The 20,590-nt window shown below is 36.3% G+C and overlaps 2 protein-coding genes across 2 annotated transcripts in view; one reads left to right on the forward strand and one right to left on the reverse strand.

Annotated features, from left to right (window-relative positions):
• The window catches only part of LOC120634863 (nuclear factor of activated T-cells 5), a 156,337-nt gene that overhangs the window by 105,766 nt on the left and 29,981 nt on the right, over nucleotides 1-20,590 (forward strand). Inside the window, exons 4-8 of the mRNA XM_039906072.1 lie at nucleotides 13,419-13,503; nucleotides 14,283-14,499; nucleotides 16,944-17,060; nucleotides 18,772-18,879; nucleotides 19,566-19,713. Of these exons, the coding sequence (XP_039762006.1) occupies nucleotides 13,419-13,503; nucleotides 14,283-14,499; nucleotides 16,944-17,060; nucleotides 18,772-18,879; nucleotides 19,566-19,713 (675 nt within the window). The remainder of the gene's footprint in view (nucleotides 1-13,418; nucleotides 13,504-14,282; nucleotides 14,500-16,943; nucleotides 17,061-18,771; nucleotides 18,880-19,565; nucleotides 19,714-20,590) is intronic.
• LOC120637164 (phenoloxidase-activating enzyme-like) lies at nucleotides 1,784-9,341 on the reverse strand. The gene is made up of 6 exons (XM_039908879.1): nucleotides 9,246-9,341; nucleotides 7,586-7,669; nucleotides 5,697-5,829; nucleotides 4,648-4,847; nucleotides 3,125-3,282; nucleotides 1,784-2,142 (listed from the first exon to the last, which is right to left on the reverse strand). Exons 1-6 carry the CDS (start codon nucleotides 9,310-9,312, stop codon nucleotides 1,879-1,881), a joined length of 906 nt encoding a protein of 301 aa, XP_039764813.1. The 5' UTR covers nucleotides 9,313-9,341; the 3' UTR covers nucleotides 1,784-1,878.

A 20,590-nucleotide genomic window follows, 5' to 3' on the forward strand; every position in this document is an offset into this window, starting at 1 on the left:
TTGTTTTCTTTATTAGCCACATAAAAAAAAATAGACTACATGTTCGCTAACTGGCATGCCTGTATTTGGCAAGCGAGAAGATCGAACAACATATGATTTTTTGGTAATTACTGGCAAGTATGTGAAGGAGGGGTCGGACGTGGTCCCCCCGTAATTAATGATGCTTGGTAAAAACTAGGCTATCACCGCTCCTTGCAACATGCATGCAACGCTACTATTTCGTTTTACAGGCATGTGTATCAACGCCCTTAGGAGCTGAGCCATTTAAAAAATAAAAAAATAATATCAATTACATTACCTTAGGCAGGAATTTGTCGTATCCACAAATTAAAGTTTTTAAAGTAACCGGATCTGTTTTAACGAGTGGTTTGAGTTTTTCGCATGCTGCGAGCGATATGCACTGTTTATTTTCCTGTGGCATCAAATTGCAGACGTCTGATGAAAAATGTATTGAATCAGAAAAAAGTAATAGGTATGAATTTATACATATCGTCTGTAGTAATTATATTAAAAAGACAAACAAACTTCCGAATACATAAACTCCTCCTTTTTAAAGTCTTTAAAAAATCAACAATATTATTATGTTTCTCAGTTATTTCCAAGATATTTATTTGGTTTCTTAATATTTTTCAAATGTATTTAGTTCATTTAGTGCCTCATTGTCACAATATTTCTTTCCTGTCAGTTTTTTTGCAATTTAGCTCCTTTATAATTTTGTTTTTAATTCCACTCCAAGTTAGCCCTTTTCTTAGTCTATTCTGATGGTAAGTGATGATGCAGTCTAAACGGGGGGCTAAACGGTCAGGAGTATAGAAGCTATACCCCTAAAGTATAACTTGTTAAAGAACCTATATATAAATAAAATAAAGAATAAAATATATTAGGTATATAGGTTCTTTAACAAGTTTCGGTTTTAACCATCCTTGTGCAACGCAGTCCTCCAAAGTTGAATGGTGAATTGCAATAGTCCTTACATTATTAACATTGTATTATCAAGACTTTGTAGATGAACTCTTTCCCTGTTCCCAATACACTATCAAGTTAATTAGGTAATAATATTTGTTGATTGTAATGTTATTAGAACTAGTTTACGTTTTAGTAAGTTAGGTTATATTATGATTGAATATAACATTTCGTTACCGTTCATAGTTAACGCAGGTGAAACGGTACATAAGTGTTAGCCTATGTAATATTATGATCAAGTAAAAAAAAAAATTGTTCACCATATTGGCCCAGTACGGTGCAGGTTAAAAAAGTTAATTTAAACACATATATGAATACACCATAATGCATGTTTAAATCACACGTCCTATCTTTGTGGCGTCACATAAATCACTAACTGAGTTTGAGGGCATGTTTTTGAATAAGCGAACAGTCACTATTTTAGGTTTACCAAGGATTGGATATCTATAAATATGATACAGGATAAAGGCGCGTTACTAACTCGATATATAATAATTATTATAAGTTCACCTTAACTAAATTCTTTGTTTCAGATGTTGAAATATAGAATGATTCTTGTTTAGTGTTACAAACAGTATCTCCTTCCTTCCGTATACTTGTATAGAACTCTAGCGGTATCCCACGTCTTCTCCCGGGTACCACTTCTGATAAGTTTCCCATTCAAACTTTCATCCGCTATTCTGCGCAATATACCGACACTTGCCCGACATCATGTCCTTACGTCAACAGATTTTAATCTCGTGTTTAATGAGTAAGTAAGTAAGTGACCTTTGTAAAAGCATAAATCATAAACATAGATAAATTTAAATAAAACGAATAGTAGTTTTTATGTATTTTTATTAAAGCAAAATTATATTTCCTTCCGTGTTAGAAAAGGGTAATATCACATTGTCCTCGTCAGACTAAAATTATGTTTTAGGAAGATGTAACGCTTTGTATCCAAGGCATATAGGAGTAAACTCTGGTGTACACGCTTGGAACTCCCTCTCTACCGCAAGGTACTGGCCCGAAGCTCACTATCCCCTCTAAAGTATATCGACCATTTTGTTCAGACATCAAAGGACCTCCGCCATCACCTCTGCAGGAGTCGAGCCCTTTCTCACCACCCGCGCAGATGTGTTGGTCGCCGATTTTTGATGACAATTCGTTTAATTTTGACTGGTAAATATTTTGGCAATTCTGAAAAAAAGTAAACCATAACTAACTTTTAAAATTGATTATCAATTCGCTTGATTGATTATATCGCAAATAATTGATTATAATATAAACATTGCATACAAGTTTGCATGTGAGTCTCGCTTTCGATATGAAAGTGTATTTTATGCGAGCTTTGTATCTCTCACATGCGAATTTCAAGTGTCTGTCCAGCATATGAGATGTCTTTAATGCATTTTTTGTTTGTCTCGCATGTAATTTGAATGTGCTCTTATGCTTGTTTCTGAATGTGTTTGGAGTTCTGTATGTTTTTCATGTGATTTGAAATTGTCTTTTAAGCAGTTTCGTATGTCCAGCCTAAGGTGTCTTTAATCTTATTTTTTTGTGAGTTTCAATTCAACTTTACCAACATAAAGGAACAATTATTAATTGCCAAGTCAACGTCTCCTGAGGATGCTCCGGTTACGGAGCGAAACGTGCGTAGAGGGTACATTGCTGAAGATCTGTTTGGTGTGGAGTATAAGGTTTGAAGAAATTATAAATGACACCATACAGATGCTCCTGCTTTTCGCGGACTAATTAAGTTTAATTTTCATAGTGTATCATGGATTTCAGCAAAGTAACGTAATTCAATATCCGACAGAAAGAAATGTGTACGTTTGTGCGTCACTATATAAGGAAAAATATATTATTGAGGCGGTAAACAATGAAACATTAGAATGAAGAACCACAATTTAACTCTAAATTTTAATAGAGGAAACAATAACACTGATTAATTTCGGTATTACTCTGTCATAAAATGACTTGCTTCATGCACATCCTTTCCATGCACTTGTATCTCGGCGAAGCACCCTTGTATTACGAAAATACACAAGCACGGCTGTTTAAATAAATGCTTCTTGGCAAAATTCTGCTTATATGGATAGCTTTTGCCCTGGATTTTTTAAAAAACTGGAATGAATTCCGACGAAGCAAAAGCTATTGTTTAAAATAAATAAAGATTTACCTTCAATGGCACGTAGGGCAGCTCTACGTAATGTTTCACTACATCATCCTCTTGAGTGCTACTGGGACCACTTCCCCAACCTGCATTTATCAGTCGGAAGCCATCAGGTGGCGATGCTGTAATGTCTGATAGCGGAAGGCAGATTGGGCGAATGAATTCTGAAAAAGATTAGGCATTTTGAAATTCTGATTAAAAAATTCCATCTAGTCTTTAAATTTAACGGCCGACTGGCGAAGTAGGCAGTGACCCTGCTTTCTGAGTCGAAGGCCGTGGGTTAGATTCCTACAACTGAAAAGATTTTGTGGGATCACAGACACTGAAAACATGTAAGTAAATAATTATTCATCAGTTACGTTGGTAAAAATAACACAAACTACACTTACTTTGGGGCTAGATGGCGATGTGTGTATTGTCGAAGTACATTTATTTATTTATTAATTAAATATATCAAATAAATTTGCCTGCCAGTCTGAAGAGCGAAGTGTACGGGTCATGCACTCGTCCGTACTAATAAGAAAATCTATCTCCGAGCAGTTGTGTTATCCAGTTTATAATAGTTTTTTGTTTAGTCTTCAATTTTGAGGTTTTCTATACAATTATATTGGTATTTAATATCTAAGGTGTTTTAAATACTTTATTTTAAAATTTTAATTATTGATTTTAATTTTCCGTTTTTTTGTTGTTGTGCTCGGGGACAAAGATCCAACCATTCATCTTTGAAAGTTTGCTTTGCCGCAACTTACTGTGGCTTCGAGCTGAAGCGGTACCCTATTTGTCCACATATTTACGTAGGTACTCGGTACTTGTCAGTCTGGGCTGGCTCAAATAGTTGTTATTTTGGAGTAGTGTTTTACTCGGAGTAATAAAATATAATATACTACGACAATATACACATCGCCATCTAGCCCCAAAGTAAGCATAGCTTGTGTTATGGGTACTAAGATAACTGAAGAATAATTATATGAATAATATATATAAATACTTATAATATATAGATAAACACACCCAGGCACTGAAAAATATTCATGTTCATCACATAAACATTGTCCAGTTGTGGGAATCGAACCCACGGCCTTGGCTCAGAAAGCAGGGTCGCTGCCCACTGCGCCAATCGGCCATCAACACAGAGCGTATGTACTCTGATATCATAGTAAAACAGGAAGCAGGTTATTTATATTTTTGTAGATCGAACCAACTTAGTAAGCAATTATGTGGATAAATAAACTATTCCTCTCTTTCTGTATTATGTCACTTATTCATGTGTAAAGACTTTGATAGCACGATGACCTTTCTATTGATTCTTGAGTGCCACAATATCCTTTATGTAGAAGACAGGTGATGTTGGTGGAAAGGAAGCAATGCGAAGGATGTCTCGATAGCTATTAAAGTGGGTTTGTAAGCCGACTTTCAGATTTTGGAGGTTAACCAATTCAACGTAAGTCTCCTAGTTGGTCTTAATTTTTTAATGGTACTTTGACGTTATAGATTTTGTGATACTACAATTAATCTAAAAATAGACTTACCGTTAAAAGGTACCCTTTGGGCAAGTTTAATTATAGCAATGTCATGTCCATGGAAATTAGGTCTTGTGAACTCTGGATGTGCAATGACCGATCCTATGGGAATGGTGATGGCACCACCGTTGCAAACCTTCTTGCCCTTAATGTTGAGACAATCTGGACCGATGTGAGTTTTGTTAAATTCGCCGAGACGTACATTCTTCCTTTAAAAAACAATAGACACCCATTGAATTATATATTACTAGATGATGCCCGCGGCTTCTTTCATGAGGATTTTGTGATGTCCCGAGAGATTAAATTTTCCCATCGTAGCATAGCCAAAGGTCTCCTGAAAGCAAGTTACAGGATGATGCCAAAGGACGGTGGAAGTTTTATCTGGTGGGAGTCTTCGGTCATGGCTAGTAACCGCCCTATTGAAAAAGACGTGGTGACAGGCAATTGTGCGTTTGGGCACGATGCCGCGTAGCAGCTGATTAGGAGTTACAATAATAACAATATCCCTAATAGGTTAGACCCCTGCCATTTTGCATTGTCCATTATCACTAGAGGAGATGAGATTGCAGTTAAGTGCTTATTTGTATTGGAATTAAAAACAATACGAATAGGCATTAAGGCTCTGCCAATGAGGCAGTTAGTTACTGCCGCGTAAGTTTCATGTCGGTAGGTATAATTGCTGGTTTTGGTAAAATTATAGCAATTTTTTAAAATCATTATTCATTAGGACAATTTTACTTTGACCTTATAGAATTTGATATGCGAAAACGACTCCTCGACTGCGAGCGAACAAAACTTTTACCAAGGTTCGTGCAAAAGAATTGAAGGCAAATTTGAGCTTTGACTCAATCTGAATAAGGTCCATTTTACTTTGGTCTAAAAGTGTGTCCTTACTCGAAAACGACTTCTCGCGGTTGATCGCGGGCGAACAAATTATCTACAGTGCGTTTATCTGTTGCGACGACGCGCGCGACGCAACGCAACGCACTAGTGTTGTACCGCCCTTAGTCAAAAGTTCTTTGAACCAATATTTAGAGCAAAGTATTGTGGTAACTTACGGGGCGTGATACAGGCATTGCGCGGCAGTCAGCACGTGACGGGAACTTATCAGAACTCCTGTGCACGTGATCCTGCCTTCATTGTGCTCTATGAGTGCTAGCCAAGGGAACTGATTTATAGCTGCATTTCCACCTGTAATTAATTTCAGTAATTCAAATCAATCCAAATCAAATTGCAACTACCTACTAACTTCGCTTACAGCATTATTATTTTGGCGTTTTTGTTTTAGAATTGCAATCCTATAAGAAAGTCAAGGTAGATTCTATAGTAATTAAATTAAAATAAAATCTACACAGATTTTTTGATGCGAAAATTTGCATGGATGTTTGTAATCAATCACGCCAGTAGGAACAGCTGAACGGATCTGGATGAAGTCTAGCACAGAGTTAGATTATGGACTGAAATAGCACATGGGCTATTTCAGTCCATAACTACTATGTCGAAGGATCATTATTAATCCCGAAATAATGTACGGTACCTGTGGGAAAGATTTGTGTTTGTTTTTCACAGAGCAAGAGATCGTTATGTTGTTTTGCATAGTTCAGGGGTCAGAGACTAAAATCTTCTACGCATACAAAGTGGCGGGCAATTACTAAGCGATGGTAGTCCAAACACATTGAAACCGGTTTTGGTTTTTTGCACATATTATTTTTTCTTATTTAAAGCAACTTAGGATTACTTCATACAAATACCTAACGCTTAGACTACCTTAGAACTATGTTAGTAAAAATGTATACAGACATCATCATCATATCAATATATTACCCGCCTACTAAAGTGCACGGGTCTCGTAGGGGATTTTAACACTTCGCAGGTAAAGCGAAGAAGGTCACGCTATGCAAAGTGCCGCCCTGTGTCCATGAATCTGAGGCGTAGGTATTAAGCCTCATGTGTCTGTAACTACACTGGCAACCACGCTCTTCAGACCGAAAGACAGCAATATTGCTAGGCCACATCAATGCTGCTTTGCGGCAGAAATAAACATTGCGATAGTAATTCCCCGGACGAGCTCAGACACGAAAAGCTCTACTACCAAAACAACTTTGTTTTTGTTTTTTGACGACCTCCCTGGCGCAGGGTTGAGCGCTGTGAATTAAAGTTTATAATTTCTGAATTTTCTCCGGTCTGCTCTGTTAGGAGTCTTAGGCCGTGGCTAGTTACCACCCTAGCGACAAAGGCATGCCGCTAAGCGATTTAGTTTTCCGGTGCGATGTCGCGTAGAGACCGATTAGGGGTATGACTACCATACTCACTAACAATAGCTTGCTTCCATCCTAGAATGCATCATCGCTTACTACAAGTTGAGATTGCAGTCAAGGGGCTTGTAGTGGAATAAAAAAACACTGCATAAAGTAATCACAAATATAGACATATTTTCTCTGTATTAAAATAACATCGGCAAATAACGTATGGGCCCTGTAGAACCGTTGCGCGTCGGTTTAACTGCCTTTCCCTATAGTTTGGTGCTTCTATAGTAACTATTTCGAACTACAAGTAGTCGTCAAGTATTTCAATCCCCGGCGCACAACTTTAATTTTTCTAAGTTATATGCGTTTCAAGCAATTCAATATCACTTTCTTTTACGGTGAAGGCAAACATCGCGAGAAAACCTGCACGCCTGGCAGTTCTACATAATGTATCGTTTCTTAAATGCGTGTGAAGTTCACTAATCTGCATCTGGTCAACGACGGCCTAAACCCTTCTCATTCTGGCAGGAGATCCGTGCCCTGTAGTGATTGATATGATGATGATGATGACAATTATTATTTGACGATAAAATTTATATTATTATAATAAAATCCCTTAGTAAAGATGTCCAAAGGTATGTGGCTGTTAAATTATCTTAGTCGTTATAATGTCACCATCGTTTATTAAACCTTTTACTTACTTATCTCCCTGTGGTCATCGGCTTGATCAAGTCCACAGCACTCTGTCGAAGGATCAGGAAGATTGTCCGTTTGTCCACAGGTATCTGGAACAACATAAAACTTTGTTTAATTTAGAGAGTTTTGAATTTTTTGAATTTAATTTAGAATACTTTAAAGCAATAATTCCTTCAAATTTTCTCTTACTTAAATCAGATAGGATTGACCATTCATTCATCAATATGATCATTCATATGAATGAATGAATACACTTTTATTGTAGACCAAAGAAAAAAGTATGTACGAAGACATAAACGTAGAACAAAAGAGTACAATTCGTAAATATAATATAATAAGAAGTAGTAAATATGTGATCAATTTAAGCATTTATTGGACTCAAAGATAGAATAAACGTTTTAGTATTAACTTTTTCTTTATAACTTTTGGTCACTGAACGATTCACTGAGTCACAATTGCAATTGCAGTTTTGTGTAAATAAGTACCTACCGAATACTTACCAACCCAAAAGGCGAATCAGTTTTTTTTAAATGAAACCAATTGCAAGCTTTAGGTATTCCGGTGTTCATGAGCTATGAGAATTCTATTGCCTAGGATTTAAATAAGATGATATTATATTTACTAGTATTATTTTAAATTAATGCCATTAACGATCGTGCAACGGCAAAGTTGTCATTAGATTGACTTGATGATGAGCGCATCAAGGAACCTGTTTCTAATGTATATGTTAACTGTTTTAAATGGCATTTGTAATTTAAATGAAAGAGTTATGATGTCACAATAATACGATACTTGGTAATTGGTATAACGTCGCCGTCCTCCCAATTCTTTCATTCGAACCTAGATTTACAGATAGCCTGCAAGGGTGTAGACTGATATTACCTTAAAAAGTGTTTCAGCAATGCCAGCATGGCCATTTTCTCTCCGGTGAAAGGATAAAATGTTATATTCTCCCACAACTTTGTCCGCGAATTGGCGCACATGTGGAAATAATATTAGTAGTACAATTAACGAGGATAAACTGCTCCTATTCCTGGTTTTCGTGCTTTGGCTATGCTTTACCTATGCTAGCCGTGCAGAGCCCATTCGTCCATTTATTTTTGGTTTTATTTTATTCGCTGCAGACCACAAATAAACCTTTGGTAGTTTATATCTCGAATATCTTTTTTTAAATTGATACTTTATATATTATTATATGAATATAATATGACAAGGTTGCTTGAAAGATAGAACAATGAGCGTTAAATTGTAAAATAATGTTTGAAAAGAGCTACTGCTGAGTTGATTGCCGGCTTCTTCTCGGTTGAATCTGCCTTCCCAACCGGTGGTAGAGTCACTACAGACAGAACACTTGACGTTTCATAATATTACTTTAAATAATTAAATTATATTTTAATTTGAATAGAACTTTTTGACGTGGCCTGTTTTGGAAATAAATTAAAATGGCATACAAGGAAATATTCAAAATTGAAACAAATTCCAACATTCACTCGACCTGAAATAGTTACTTGGGTGATTTTAAAAACGTTTTTGTCTTCAAATGCAATATGGCATTTAAAAAATACCTTCTTCATTATAAATAGCAAATGCAGAGGCATTTAAAAAACACTATTTATTTGATTTTATTTTTAAAGTTGTTTAACTTATTCGAAATTGCTCACTCACCTCCGACTGCGGCACAGCAAGCCGAGAACAGAACCAAAACAAGTAAGTGACTCACGAATGGTGTCATTTTATCAACCGTCCGATTTCCACGGTACCTTTCCTTGGACTAGCTCTTAACATTATGGCTATTCACGTTTTATATTGCTTGAAAAAAAAATACCCGAACGATAAGTGTGGCGTACCTACACTGTCTTGTTTTTAGGATAAAAAGAAAAACTTGTGCACGTTTAAAAGGGACGTTGATAAAGTATTTGATATTGTTAGGAATCCCTCGACAGAATGACATGCTCATATATTTGAGCTGGTGCCCCAGGTTCGGTGCTGAAACATTTGAATGCAGACTCAGAATGTGTAATAAACTCAGATTAAAGCAGTTTAGTTAGTATTAGTGGTCAATGATGACGACTGCCGGACTGCCTTCTTGAACTACGCTTTGAAAATAGTCAGGAAATAAGCTAGGTCTATCGGGTCATCTATATATAGTTTTTACAGTAGTTTTAAATGTATTTACTAGCAGATAATAATAAATAATCAATAATAAGAGGTCAGGGACAGATATTTTACACGCAATGTTTGTTAATTGGGTGTCAAGATTGTCTTTGCGTTGACCACTGTCTCATTTCTGTGTATGTATGTACTGATAAATAAGTTGAAAATCTTGATTACTAGGCTCCATACTTTTTTTTATTCCATTACAAGTTAGCCCGTACTCACCTGCTGGTAAGAAAGGATGCAGTCTAAGGGCTAACCTGTTAGGGGTATATTTAACCCATACCCTAATCGACTTCTACGCGACATCGTACCGTAACGCTAAATCAGCCGGTAGCACGTCTTAGTCGTTACGTACGGAATGTAGGTACTGTACGTACGGCCAAAGCCTCCTACCAGACCAGACCAGAGGAGAGACCCTTCGAGGATCAAAACCGAGACGTCCCACTTAAAACCAAAGCGCTCACCACTGACCAAGGGAGGCCGTCACAACCTAATAACCTAAATATTACTCTCTTCTCCACATTATATTTACTTGCGTTTTTGTATTGCGAACGATAAAAGTAATAAAATCAAAACAAAAAAAAAATGGTTTATTGGCAGCAGGTGTTTTCGGAGATAGGTTTTTAGTTCAACAACCCCGTCAAACAACCATCCTCAATGGATGGCACTGATAAGCGATACCTGTTTTGTTGCGTTACCTACAGCAACTACTATAATCCTGTGGATTTGTCCGCTTTCCGTTGTGGTGTAAATGTAATACTTCAAATAAACACTCTACAGAACCGTACATACCTTGTTTATATCTATGCTCAGATGTCTGGTTCAGACACTCGGTTGAGTATAATAATGATTGTGATGCCACTGTCAACACTTTGATGTATTTCTTTAGGTTGTGTGTGTGTTTGCAGCAGTCATTTTTCTGACAGCTTTTCGGAGGAACAGTGTCATGCACTTCATACATGCACAAAAGCACTGCCTATCCCAAAATTTTTGTATAACTCATAAACGCGAAGGATTTTGCACGCCTCATAAGCGAAGCGTTGAGGTGGGTATTACTGTCAGATTACGCACGCGCACTTAGTCGCGAGCACGCACGAGAGTGCAAGCGCGCACGCGCAGAACTTCGTCGCCGCGTGCACGACGCGCAACGACACGCGCGTAAGGCGAGGCGAGCTGCGCCAGATGTCAAACGACGCGCCGACGTATGCTTACAGGTAATATCATAGATGTATGGAGCAAACGGTGGAGAAAAAACATCGTGAAGAAACCTGCATTCCTGACATTACGAGTGATTCTACAACTTAAAATGTCACTTTTTTATTCTTTATTGCTTTTATAAGTGAATATAAATAGACAAATGTTGAGAAAAAACACTATTTTTAACTCTCATTATATTTTTAAATCTCTTTTTATTATTTAAACTAATTAAAAAAATGTTTAAAAAAGTTCTGTCTTGGACGTCCGTGTGTCTGTATGTGCGGATCCCGTATCTTGTGGTCACGATAACGATCGAAATACTTCACTTATCGTGTTAGTTTTTTTTATAGGCTTCATTATTTTGAGGAATAGAAGCCTATTACTTTTCACGGTATAGTTAGATGTAGTTTATTTATTATTTATTGTATATATATATCTCAATTTTATTGTAATGAATGAGATTATCAGGCACTTTTGGATTTTCCATTTTTTTTTTCTATTTTATGCCAACTTCCTTCTTTATGCATACCGTGGTCAAAAACTCTGTGCACGCCACTGCCGAGGAAGTAATGCCACCATGCCTTTTTCTGCCGCCAAGCAGAATTCCTGTGTTCCGGTTTGCGTGGTTGCCAATGTAAGTAAATGCACGTGAGGCTCTACATCTGCGCCCTAGGTTGATGGACAAGGGCGGCACTTTGTCCACACAACACGTCCTAGTGTCTAGTAGTCTACCAGTCTACCATCAGTTAGGCTAAATGTTTGGTCCGTCAATTATAATTCTCTAGAAAAATCTACTGATGCGATTTATTGCATTGAATATGTTTGAAGTGGGCTATTAACATTTTAAATTTTGTTCTATGAATAATGTGCTATACATCAGGTTTCTCTATTAGCAATAGATTGTCGACGCAGTAATAAATATGTCCTAAACTATAACAAAATGATATGTTAGATTCTTATTTGTCCAAATATTACAATATGAATTGAATCCATTGACATTTTCGAGGACCTTGACCGTATCGCATAATAGGTCATAATTTTTATTTCATATTAATAAGACATAAATCCACTTAAAGGAGTATTAAAAAACAAAAGTCAAGCCCGACTTCCTTGTGTTATGCTCATATACTGCTCAGTACCTACTGGTTGAAATAATAGCGTCTTATTGCAATCAAAGTGCCTAATGGGAAGGTTTATATGAAATATATTGGCTTACAATATCTTATATGATAACTTAGGAGTCAACCTATGAACTATGATAGACTTATGAACTTTTAAACTTGGAAGAATTCAGTTTATGCATCACACACATCTAAAGCTCTCAAAAGGAATATTTTTCTGCTTTCGTTTTTGCAAATTTTTTCATAGATGCTGCGCTCTTATTTGTTGTAGCGTGATGTTAAGATGCCTAGGATTTTTGTTTATATATAAACCGGCATGCACCGGCACCGGCAGGCATATGGCTCATGCCTGTATCATATGCCTTGTTATGATTTGTTATATTTACTTATTAAAATAGCTGCCACAGACAGACGTACGTGATGACTTTCATTGTAAGGGTTTCTTTTTTGGCGGAATCCTATCCTATAATCATATTTTAGATTGTAACATATTTTATGTGCTATAAACGTTTATAATAAGTTCATAAGATTCGGTGTTGCTTTTGGTATAGTTTATTTTAGGTTTGATATTATCATGCCATTTTTTAAGATTCGAGATTGTTTTTAAAGAAGGGTAGAGGCAATCAATTACCAGTTCGTAATATCAACAACTTACTTTATTTTATTGAAAATAAAACATACTAAACACAACAACACAAGCTACAAAATCCTGTATAATATATTACTGCTATGAGTGTAAACACCATATAGAAGAAATTGGGAATTCTCTTTAAGCTATTGATGACCTACGGCTCTGAAACGTGATCGCTAACTATGGGCCTCATAAGAAGGTTTAGAGTCACGCAGCGGGCGATCGAGAGAGTTATATTGGGAGTATCTCTACACGATCAAATAATGAGGAGTGAAAGGAGCAGATCCGTAGAAGAACCAGAGTTAAGTCACATAGCTCGAAACCCCAACGTTTAAATGGTTTTCAATTGCATGGTTAACAGTCTACTTACTTACCTTATTTAAATTTAATGAGGATTTGACTAAGATCTTCGAAAATTGTATTGTATTTGACAATTTGTTTTTGTATTGGGCTAATTTTTTGGGAAGAGGGCTATATGGTATTTAAAGTTATGCGGGATGAACCTCTTCCCGTACGGGCCGACTAAGATTACAACAACACCTTCGATACTTCGATTACAAAACCCGTCTGACCAGAGTGGTGATTATGGGTAAACCCTCCCCCTGCGATAGGCTTTAAGTCCAGCAGTGGACTGTTAAAGTCTACCGTTGATTAAAATAGGCATCTATACGTACCAATTTAAAAATAATGCAGTTCGGTTCTAACTATAACTTTTGTCTCGTATTGTTACAGGGGCGACTAAGGAAATCGGCACAGCTTTAACACGAGTATGTCTTCGACACAGAGCTATAGAAAGCCGAATGAAGACCTTTATAAGGTGAGCTCATCGAGATATATACACCTACTAAATAAATTATTTTAATCATATTTATTTATTCAAATGTTACGCCTTGCGACTATTATCAGAAAAAAAAATGTTCTATAAATATTCCTTACTCCAAATTTCAAGCCTCTTTAATCTATATAGAGATAGGTTAAAGGTTACGTATGATTATCTACTTATTCATTATTTGTAAATGTAGAGCTACGTCGATCTACGTCTGTAATAGTTTAGTTAATAATTTGACGTCAGTAGACCATACAACTTATTAGTTATTGGTTAACTATATTGTAACGGGTAGTTCGACCCAAATTAAGACCTCGCCATAAGTAAAAAAAAAAGTAGTTCACTAGCGTAACGCCAACTTTCTAACAACTACACATGTATTCTTCACAAGAAACTTCAGGAAGAAAATATTACTACGTGGAATCGTCACCAATCGGCATCGTCGTGCATTTCCATCATTTAAGTCCAAATTTGTTTTAGTTATTATATGCATTCCCGCGAATTATCGATGTAAATATATGTAAAGATCGTTTGAAATTATATAAAAAAAAAAAACATCAAGATTATTTTTTTATGTTTCAACGCAAATATGTTTTTCTTACATTTATAAAACGTAGTTTACCCTAAAAAGTAATGAAAACATTACTTAGGTACATAAGACAAATTAGTATAAAATTCGTATAAAATTCGCTCGAGCCTTTTCGGAGCATTGTGACCAAAATCACCGTGACCTATTTTTAGTATTTAATTATTTGATCGGAATATTCCAGCACTCTGATGGACCGCCTCATAACACCGCTCTCGGAGCGTGCAGACGAATGGCGACGCGGCTGCAACGGCGGCGGCGCACTTAGTCGCGAGCACGCACGAGAGTGCAAGCGCGCACGCGCAGAACTTCGTCGCCGCGTGCACGACGCGCAACGACACGCGCGTAAGGCGAGGCGAGCTGCGCCAGATGTCAAACGACGCGCCGACGTATGCTTACAGGTAATATCATAGATGTATGGAGCAAACGGTGGAGAAAAAACATCGTGAAGAAACCTGCATTCCTGACATTTTCTCTGTAAAGTAACATCGGCAAATAACGCATGGGCTCTGTAAAACCGTCAGTCTAAATGCATTTCTCTATAGTTTGGCGCTTTTATAGTAACTTTTTCGTACTTGTATCGCTCGTCAGGTAATTGGCACACCTGCACACAACTCAAAATTTTCCTAAGTTTTATGCGTTTTAAGTAATTAAATATGATTTGCTTTAACGGTGAAATCAAACACCAGGAGAAAACCGGGAGGCCCGGGAATTCCCCATAATGTATCGTTTCTCAAAAGCGTGTGAAGACCACCAAACCACACTTGCCAGCGTGCGTTCTAGGATCCTCGTGCCCTGTAGTGGGCCGGTGAAGGTTTGATATGATAACGGTGATGATGATCGAGCATTAATTGCCGTGAAATGCCTTGTTAGACTAAACAATAGGTAAACATACAAATAACGTATAAATATAAATTAGAAACGTTGTCTATTTAATGTGGATCAAAATTGTTCAGCATATCATTTGAATGAAAAGCTTATACGATATCATAGAGAGAAAAGCGGGTGTGTCCTACACACATGAGGGTGTGTGTGGAGCGACATTAGAACTCCCGAAAAACAGATTCAAATTACAAACATAATTACTTATATTGCATCCATGCAAAACCGGGGCGGGTCGCTAGTAACAGTATAAACCAGGAAATTGTTATCGTCTCCATACAATTTATTGTTATAATTATCAACATTTCCCAGTTTACGACATGAATAATCCTACTACAATATCATTAAATGTTGATATTTATGGGACAAATATGTTATTGGCCTTGTGTTGGAATTGTTAGTATCGCTTAGATAATATTCCGATTTACAACAATCTTCGTAGTATGGACAACCTCTAGTAGTTAATAGGAATGTATCCTATATAGAGGTTCCCCATGTCTTGCAATAGCAAATTCAAATTCAAAACTGTTTTTTTCATTTAGACCTTATTACAGGCACTTATGAAGCGTTCATACATTTAACATGTTAACACTAATGTTAGTGATGGTGATAACTGCATTCGTTAACTTAAAACTAAGGCTAGGAGGATTCCTAACGCAGATTTTTCAACCGAAGAATTAACATCTGTGCAATTCAACTGATAAATAAAACTGTCAAAACGTCACATTTATTCCCTAGATAAAGATTCATTAGGGGACTTAAAAATCAGCCCTAAGAGAAATAAATGCCTTTTAACTGTAGATTAAAAACTAAGGTATTGCAATGTTCCAATAATAAAGGAAAAATTAAATTAAATTAAAAGGAATTAAATTAAAAGGAAGTTCAAAATTGGGACCATTTCGATACCGGTAACATATCAAATACCTACTATACTTGTAGGTATTTGATATGTTTGATAGTACTACATTAATTAGAACATTAATTATATTAATGTTATATTAATTAATAATAAAAGGTAACTTCTTTATATTAAGACACGTATCTGCGGTTTACTATAAGTCATCTAAACCATAAAAGCATTTTTGTAATTACAAGTGTATTATGAAAATTAAGCTTAATTTACTATACTCCGCGATAAGCTGGAGTAATTTATGGTTTAATTTATAATTTCTTCAAGCCTATCTTCAATACTTTATAATGAATAATTGTTAACTTTACAATGAATAATTGTTAACAATTCGAACAATCTCCTGAGGATGCTCCGGTTTCGGAGCGAAAAGTGTGTAGAGGGTACATTGCCCAAGATCTGTTTGATGTGGAGTATAAGTATTGAAGAAGTTATAAATCACACTCTCCTGCTTTGGTGGAGTATAGCAAATTAAGCTTCATTTTCATAATATATCATCGATTTCCGCAAAGTAACGCCTGCTTCTATTCAATAATAACAAGTGTTTAAGTTTTTATTTGAAGACATTTTCCTCCTGTTCTTCCAGGCTATTTATATGATTTAAGTACTAGTTTTTGCCCTCGTTTTTGTCCGTGTTTGTCACAAAGTTTTAATCGCGCTTTCGAATTTTTAAAATTGCATTTATGTTATTGAAAAAAGCATAACAGATTTTTTTGACTTCTTTAGGATGGGCTATCCAATATAGACGCTTTCATACATACGCATACAAAGCCTATCCTTAAGTTTTTTATAGCTCGTACTGGAGATTTTCTTCATTTTATATCATGTGTATACCCTGTGCATACCGTCTATGCACGCCACTGCATGCAAGCAATCACAACCTGCAAAGTGCAGCTCTGTGTCCATCAATTTAACGCGTAGGTGTTAAGCCTCATATACCCGTAGTTACACACACCTTCAGACCAGAACACAGCATTGCAACAATGCTTCTTGGCGGCAGAAATAGCTCTCCTTCTACTTCTATAGATATATTTACCTGTGTTTGTGTACCCACAGGACATCCAAGAGCGGAAGCAACAATTGGAGGAAATGGAAGAGAAGGCAGTGAAGGCAGCCCTGATCGAGGAAAGGAGCCGCTTCTGTCACTTCGTGTCATTGCTCAGTCCTGTCGTGGTGAGTTCGCAAGTTTAACTCTCGTTTGGGCATTTACAGTGGATTCTCACGTTTAAAAAAATAAAAAAAATAATAATTATAGACTGACAGTATGACTAGTCCATATTGAAATGAAAGTTTTTAACAATAAGTAGAGCATTTTAATATACTATCTGTTTTTAATAATTAATTTAGACGGCCGATTGGCGCAGTGGACAGCGAGCCTGCTTTCTGAGTCCAAGGCCGTGGGTTCGATACCGACTACTGGACAATGTTTGGTTGATGAACATGAATTGTTTTCAGTGTCCGGGTGTTTATCTATATGTTATAAGTATTTATGTAGGTATACTATTCATTAAATTATTCATCAGCTATCTTAGTACCCATAACACAAGCTACGCTTACTTTGGGACTAGTTGGCGATGTGATGTGTTGGTATTGTCGTAGTATATTTATTTTTATATTTATTATAATTTGATTGACTCGGTATACTGTATATACAGTATACACTCAATATTCTCAGCGTGATACTAATCTGAGGAGGCATTTGTACATGGTAAATGTGCGAACCTATTCGTACGTAACCTACTTCAAAATCTGGCAGTAGCAAATTCTTATTCACATACTCGTATCTTTTAATGTAGTTAAACGATTCGAGTGTTTACCGAAATCGTTTTGCGAATTTTGAGAATTAATATTTTGTGATTTACTGATCCTGTCTGGTCATTTTTAACGTAAAAAACGTGCAGCTATGCAATTTATACTATGAAAATCTTTAAAATCGGGCGGGGCACCAGAGTATATCAGAACTAAATATGTTGAAAAGACTTCTTTTAACCTTAATAGGTACTATTTAAGTTTGATTATTATTGATTTTAATATGATTGTATTAATATTCATATTATTTGATATATACATAGATAGATAGATCTTTATTTGCATAATACACACGTTTACATCGATGCCATTTAAATATCTATTACGAAGTCACAGTGTATTGCCATTAGCTGGCGTGCAAAGATTACAAACCATTGATTGCAATTAACATTTGTGAATTTTTAAGTACAGTTTTTTTTTTCTAGGTATTTTGCCTTTGATATAAACTTTTTTGTGATATTATTATTATAAAAATAAATAAATATACTACGACAATATACACATCGCCATCTAGCCCCAAAGTAAGCGAAGCTTGTGTTATGGGTGCTAAGAGGACTGATAAATATTTTTTTTTATCAATAATATACGTAAATATAATACATAAAAACACCCAGACACTGAAGAACATTCCTGTTCATCACACAGATATTTTCCAGTTGTGGGAATCGAACCCACGGCTTTGACTCAGAAAGCAGGATCGCTGCCCACTTTGCCATTCGGCCGTTTATGTTATAACTGCCATACCCCAAAAAAGTTATCCCACTACCATCTTAGAGTGCATCATCACTTTCTACCAGGTGAGATTGCACTCATTGGCTAACTTATAGAGGAATAAAAATGAAATGAAAAATGTCCCGCCGGGTGAATACGTATCTCGCGACAGCAATGCGACAGGCGTAAATCTTGCAATCACTGCTGTCAAACGTCACTTTTCCATACAATAAACAAACAAAAGTGACTTTTGACAGCAGCGATTGCAAGATTTACGCCTGACGCATTGCTGTCGCGAGATACGTAACACCCTGCCGGAGTGTCAAGTAAGATTGAGCTCAATGTATGTTACTTACTGTTGCAGGAAAGTGAAGTGGCAATGCTAGCGGAGGTCGGTCATCTGCAAGAAGGTACCGAACAACTGTCGAGACAAACATCCGAGCCAAGGAGTTTACCGGCTGCTAGCCTTCAGGTGACTGTATCACAATAAGTACGGATTGATGTCCTATAACGTTCTCAAAGTTGTGTGAAGTCTATTATTCCACTCTTGGTCAGCAAGGTGGACAACGGCCTCAACCACCCTCGTTCTAAGAGGAAACCCGCGCCTTGTCCACTAAAAGGCGCGGTTTCCTCTCAGTACGAGGATTAGCCGGAAATGCGTTGATAATTATTTTAATATTGCAGGCTTACTTGTAGTGAAATAGAATTTTGTTTATTTATTAAGCAAAAACACACCACGTGAAGACATTACAGTTGCCATGAAGAAGATGACATTCGTCTCCCCGGGGCTATAGAAATAATTCAACAAGGACTAATAATTACAAGATAAATAAAAATGAGCTATATAAAATTAAGAATTAAAAATCAACAACTCAAATAATAATAGTAAAAATAACGTTTAATTTAGATTAAACTCCATAGCTACAACAAAAACAATTATCTTATTTACTATATTGTAAATTAAAATTGGCGAAACCTATAAATAGTAAATAATTAGGAATCTCCTTTAAAAATAATAACAATAACCATGAATTCTAAAATAATGGAAACAAAACATTCAAACATATAATTATTATCGCAGATCACCAACTCTCTAATAACATTTTAATATGTTTTATAATATATTAGTTCCCCATTTAATAGGGTGTATCCTTGCAGGTGATATGCGACGTCAAATCCTGCTACAGCGGCTGGGCGGAAAGCGGTTCCGCACCGCATTCACCTTCCGCTTCGTCACGCCTCGGCAGTCGCAAGTCCTCTCTCACGTCCATATCTTCCCTGACAAGCCAATGCTCGGATCAGCATGGTAACTATTCCAACTATTTTCTTACTATGCTTTATACTGTGCTAATGAAGAGTTTGCGTGTAACGCGAATGTTCTGAGTGCATCGTGATAGGTTTCTTCCTAGATAGAAAGAAAGAAGAAAACTTTATTTGGATATACACACACTAGATAGAGGCTAGAGAGCAGTGTGATTTCTTTGCGATTCTCTTGGATAAGTTAACTTAACCTACTTATAAGACTATTGTTTTTTGAATTTATTTATTAATTAACTTGTTTAATTTATTAACTTGTTGCCCAGTTCGTTCAATACAAGCAGGCGTTATTTTGCGGAATTCTATGATTACGACAATTAACTTGTATCTTTTATAGTTCTTTGCAAAAAGCAGGAGAATCTGTATGGTGTTATTTATAATTTCTTCATCCTACATACTCGGCAACAACCATATCTCGGCTTAATTTTCGTATTTGATACTGTGTTTGTTGACTTGTACTTTTCACGATTTGAACTATTGGCGCTTTAAATAAATATTGATATTTAAAACGATGAGGCGCTTTTTTGTATCGTTTAATCTCTTGACCTCATATCAATAAACCTTAATAAAAATCCACAAGTATTCAAACATCAATTATTTCAAGTAGGCCTAGTTTATAAGCACTTTTTAAACGTTAAGTCAGTCTGTTTGTAGAGGAAGGCAGAATCTACCGAACAGAGCCGGCAAATAACTCAGCAGATTGCTCTTTTTCAACATCACTTTCAGTTTACAATTTACCACTTTACTTGGGTATACTTTATCGCCCTATAGCGGAAGTTTTTATTCGAGCTAGAGTAACCTTATCTTTAATCTCCTCGCTGAAAGCAAACCGGCAGGCAGAAAACAGGTCAGTAGCATTCGACAAG

This window comes from Pararge aegeria, chromosome 1 (genome assembly GCF_905163445.1).
Source record: "Pararge aegeria chromosome 1, ilParAegt1.1, whole genome shotgun sequence".
Taxonomy (NCBI): domain Eukaryota; kingdom Metazoa; phylum Arthropoda; class Insecta; order Lepidoptera; family Nymphalidae; genus Pararge; species Pararge aegeria.

Bases quoted from the DNA above. Each gene is read 5' to 3' on its own strand.
- LOC120637164 (XM_039908879.1), bottom strand. From the start codon at position 9,312: ATGACACCATTCGTGAGTCACTTACTTGTTTTGGTTCTGTTCTCGGCT. The intron at 4,848-5,696 runs GTAAGTTACCAC...TGTTTTTTAAAG, and splicing joins CAATGCCTGTATCACGCCCC to GAAGAATGTACGTCTCGGCG. The intron at 3,283-4,647 runs GTAAGTCTATTT...AATCTTTTTCAG, and splicing joins CCAAAGGGTACCTTTTAACG to AATTCATTCGCCCAATCTGC.